Genomic DNA, 4,469 nt, shown 5'->3' on the forward strand with positions numbered 1-4,469 from the left:
TGATGATGACGATGATGATGTATGTTGTCGCTTTGACGACACTTTATTTTGACGAGATTCGGAAACAGTATATGACCACTTTCTTATGAGTTCTAGAAAGAATAGGATGACGATGACGACGACAAATTCGCTATTGTTAACGATACTAATAACGATACCAATAACGATACCGATAACGATACCGATAACGATACTTATAACGATACTTATAACGATACCAATAATGATACTTATAACGATACTAATAACGATACTGATGACGACGACAATAATAATGATGAAATAATAGTTGTTGTGGTAGTAGTTGTTGTAGTTGTAGTAGTTGCTGCTGCTGATATGAATGCAAAGTAGTAGAGTACTTATTGATGAACAGTTTACAAAAGCTGATGTCGTTGTTGATGAGGATGTTGTTGATAATTTTGTTGATGTTGATGTTGATGTTGTTGATGCTGTTGTTGTTGTTGTTGTTGTTGATGTTGATGTTGTTGATTTTGCTGATGTCTTTGGTAATACTGTTCTTGCAGTTGTCGACATTTTCATTATGCTGCAGTACCAACTCCTGTTTGTAATGTTGTTGTTATTGTTGTTGTTGCTTTTGTTGTTGTTATTTTTATTAGTATTGTAATTATTTCCCGCCAAATTCGAAATGGCGGGTTGAATTCGGTTGCTTAGTTACGTCTGCTTATTTCCCGCCTTTTTCGATTTATTAACGTTCGCCGGGAAGATTTTAAATTTGCTCTGATCATCCTGATGACGATGACGACGACGACGATGATGATGATGATTATTATTATTATTATTATTATATTGTTACGTAAGTGATAATACTTTAAAAAGTATTTAAAAATGCCGTCATTAAAAAGCCGATAATCGTGACGTCATTAAAAAAATATACAATAAGAAAAATCAACAAGCCACCAGGATAATAATGTTTTTCGAATGGATTTATCACTCCATAATAATATGGAAAATTATAATAAAAATGTTATTTATTATTATTATAATTATTATTATAATAATTATTATTATTATTACGGTTTATTATTATAATTAATGTAGTTATCTCCTGTTATATAAACGACATAGTATCACCAGCCAATATTCGAAAAGATGTAACAACTTTAAACATACAAGTTTTTATTAATAATATGTTATCATTATTTTTATTGTTGTAGTAGTAGTAGTTGTTGTTGTTGTCGCCGTTGTTGTTGTTGTTGTAGTTGTTGTTATTGTTGTCGTTGTTGTTATTACTACTACTTTTAATATAACTCCTCTTATCAAATATCAAAAATGTCACTTAAGTTATCCAAGAAAATACCTTTAAATGGATGCAAATGCCCATTGGCACAAGCGTACGAACATACATAGATACATACATACATACATACATACAACACATACAAACAAACAAACATACATACATACATACAAAAAATATACATACAAATAAATAGCAGATAAACCCAAACAAAACTCAAACACATTGAATAAACCGCATCATTACTTTGTTCATCATTCAAACCCTTGCACACAATTTATACATACATACAAACATACATACATACATACATACATACATACATACATACATACATACATACATACATACGTACATACATACATATATACATACATACATACATACATACATACATACATACATACATACATACATACATACATACATACATACATACATACATACATACATACATACATACATACATACATACATACGCACATACATATACATACATATACATCATACATACATACATAGATGTATGTTGACCGTTGACCATTTATTTGTACAAGATGGAATTTTTCATATAAGCCAGTTATATGCGTTTAAACATGGTATGTATGTATCTGTGTATGTATGCTGTATAAGTCTGTGTGTGTGCGTGCGTGTGTGTTTGTGTGTTTGTATGTATGAATGTATGTATGTGTCTGTGCGGGTGTTTCTAAATTTTCAATTATATTTTCTCTATCTAGTTTCAACTTTCCCTTCATTTTGAGAACTTCAATTCTGGGTAGAAAAATGACATTTAGAAAATTATTTTGGACAATTACTAATAACTATAATAATAATAGTTATTATTTTCACAATCTTCATTATTATAATTATTAACATTTTTTTCATCATTATTATTATTATTATGAAAATTTTATTTGCAAAAATTAGTTTTTACCATTGAATTAATTTCAAATTCATTCTTATTTGGACGCCTGGATATTATTGTTATTACTATTTTTTGCAGTGACAGCAATAGTAGTAGTAGTAGCTGTAGTAGTAATAGTAGTAGTAGCTGTAGCTTTAGTAGTAGGAAGAGTAGTAGTAGTATAGTAATGGTAGTATTAGTTGTTTATTAGTAGCAGAAGTAAAAGTAGAGGCATCAAATTATTTACCTATACAATATGTAAATCTCTTCTTGTCTTTCTGTATCTCTCTCTCCCTTTTTCTCTCTCTTTCTTTTTCTCTCTCTTACTCTTCGTATATATGTACACATTAACACACACACACGCACACGCACGTGTATATACACATACATTTATATTAATCCAACAAACAAACACATCACATTTCAAATACCAGCCAACCCACTAAACAATGCAGCAACAGCAGCAGCAGAGAAACTTGCCCATCCTTTTTCAACTATTCAACTAACACTCATTCATACATTCTTGATACAAAAACAATAAATGGCATAAATCTAAGTATGTTATAAACGAATGAAGACAATGTATAATACAAAGAGATGGCTTCAAGATACGTTTCTTGTTCATATGTATGCTATGTATGTATGTGCGTGTGTGTAGTTCGCATGTATGTATGCATATTTCATTGTATTTTTTCTTTTTCGTCAAAGCAAATCAAACTTTTTTTGATTTAAAGACACTGTGAGATAAACCAGATAAAAATATACAAAAAAAAACAAATATACAAACGAGCAAAACAAGACAAAACTACAATCAGTCAAACATTTTTATTTACAGGCAGCTCTGAACATAAGAATTGATTGACATCAAGTCATGCATATCATTATGACAGTGTGCGTATGTATGTACGTATGTATGTACGTATGTATGTATGTATGTATGTATGTATGTATGTATGTATGTATGTATGTATGTATGTATGTATGTATGTATGTATGTATGTATGTATGTATGTATGTATGTATGTATGTATGCATGTATGCATGTATGTATGTATGTATGTTTTAGTTACGGTTGCCAGGGCAATCTGTAAACATACATACATGCCTACGCCTACAAAATTTGTGTTGCCAAAATATAAAATAACCACTTTCATATTTTACACTGCAGCTACTGATCAAGCCGTAATTAATTATGACAGAAAAAATAATAGTTATAATTATAATTTAATGTATTATTTTAATGTATTATTATTCCTTGTGTGCATTGGCATGCAACAGACAACAAAACCGACAACAACAAAAATAGCAATAAAAACGTTAAAAAATTGAACAACAACAACAACAATTAAAGCCAAATTAACTAAATTAAAGTTCTCTTACAGCAAACAAAATCGCTGCAGAAACTTAACATGCAACACACTCAAGTGTATCGCAGACAAAAGTCATTTTATGACACGGCATCAACAACAGCAACAACAACATCACACTCTTACACTTCCACATTGACAACAAATACAACAACGAACAAAACACATTAACAAAAACGACAGTTGTGACAGCAACAACGACGTCATTAATTACAACAACTCCACAACAACAACAACAAAACCAGCAACAAAAAAGTCATTAATTACAACAACAAAAAAACAACGATAGCAACCACAACAACAACAACAATTACAACAGCAACAACAAAAGCAGCAACAACCACAACAACAACAATAGCAACCACAATGGGATCGTCAGCATCTATAGAAGGCAGCCAATTAGAAATGATGATAACATTATCAGAGGAACATGACAATTACAACGTCACGAAAGCGTCATCACACCAAGGTCGTCAACAACAAGACACTAGATCAAAAATATTGCGTAAAGCTCTCCGTAATAAAAATATCTCAGACGGGATTTTAAGGCGGTTAAAGGCGGCAGCTCTTGGTTGGTTGGTTGAATGGTTGGATGGTTAGTTTGATTGTTTTATGGTTTGTTTGTTGGTTGGTTGGTTGGTTGGTTGATTGATTGATTGATTGATTGATTGATTGATTGATTGATTGATTGATTGATTGATTGATTGATTGATTGATTGATTGATTGATTGATTGATTGATTGATTGATTGATTGATTGATTGATTGATTGATTGATTGATTGATTGATTGATTGATTGATTGATTGATTGATTGATTGATTGATTGATTGATTGATTGATTGATTGATTGATTGATTGATTGATTGATTGATTGATTGATTGATTGATTGATTGATTGATTGATTGATTGATTGATTGATTGATTGATTGATTGATTGA

The 4,469-nt window shown here is 30.6% G+C and overlaps 1 protein-coding gene across 1 annotated transcript in view; it reads left to right on the forward strand.

Moving 5' to 3' along the window:
* Positions 1–3,895: 3,895 nt before the first annotated feature.
* HELRODRAFT_182343 (hypothetical protein) overlaps positions 3,896–4,469 on the forward strand; it is a gene marked incomplete at both ends in the record, with an annotated part of 1,846 nt that continues 1,272 nt past the window's right edge. The window contains one exon of the mRNA XM_009032617.1: positions 3,896–4,080. Within this exon, the coding sequence (XP_009030865.1) occupies positions 3,896–4,080 (185 nt within the window). The remainder of the gene's footprint in view (positions 4,081–4,469) is intronic.

Source organism: Helobdella robusta, assembly GCF_000326865.2.
Source record: "Helobdella robusta unplaced genomic scaffold HELROscaffold_85, whole genome shotgun sequence".
NCBI lineage: Eukaryota > Metazoa > Annelida > Clitellata > Rhynchobdellida > Glossiphoniidae > Helobdella > Helobdella robusta.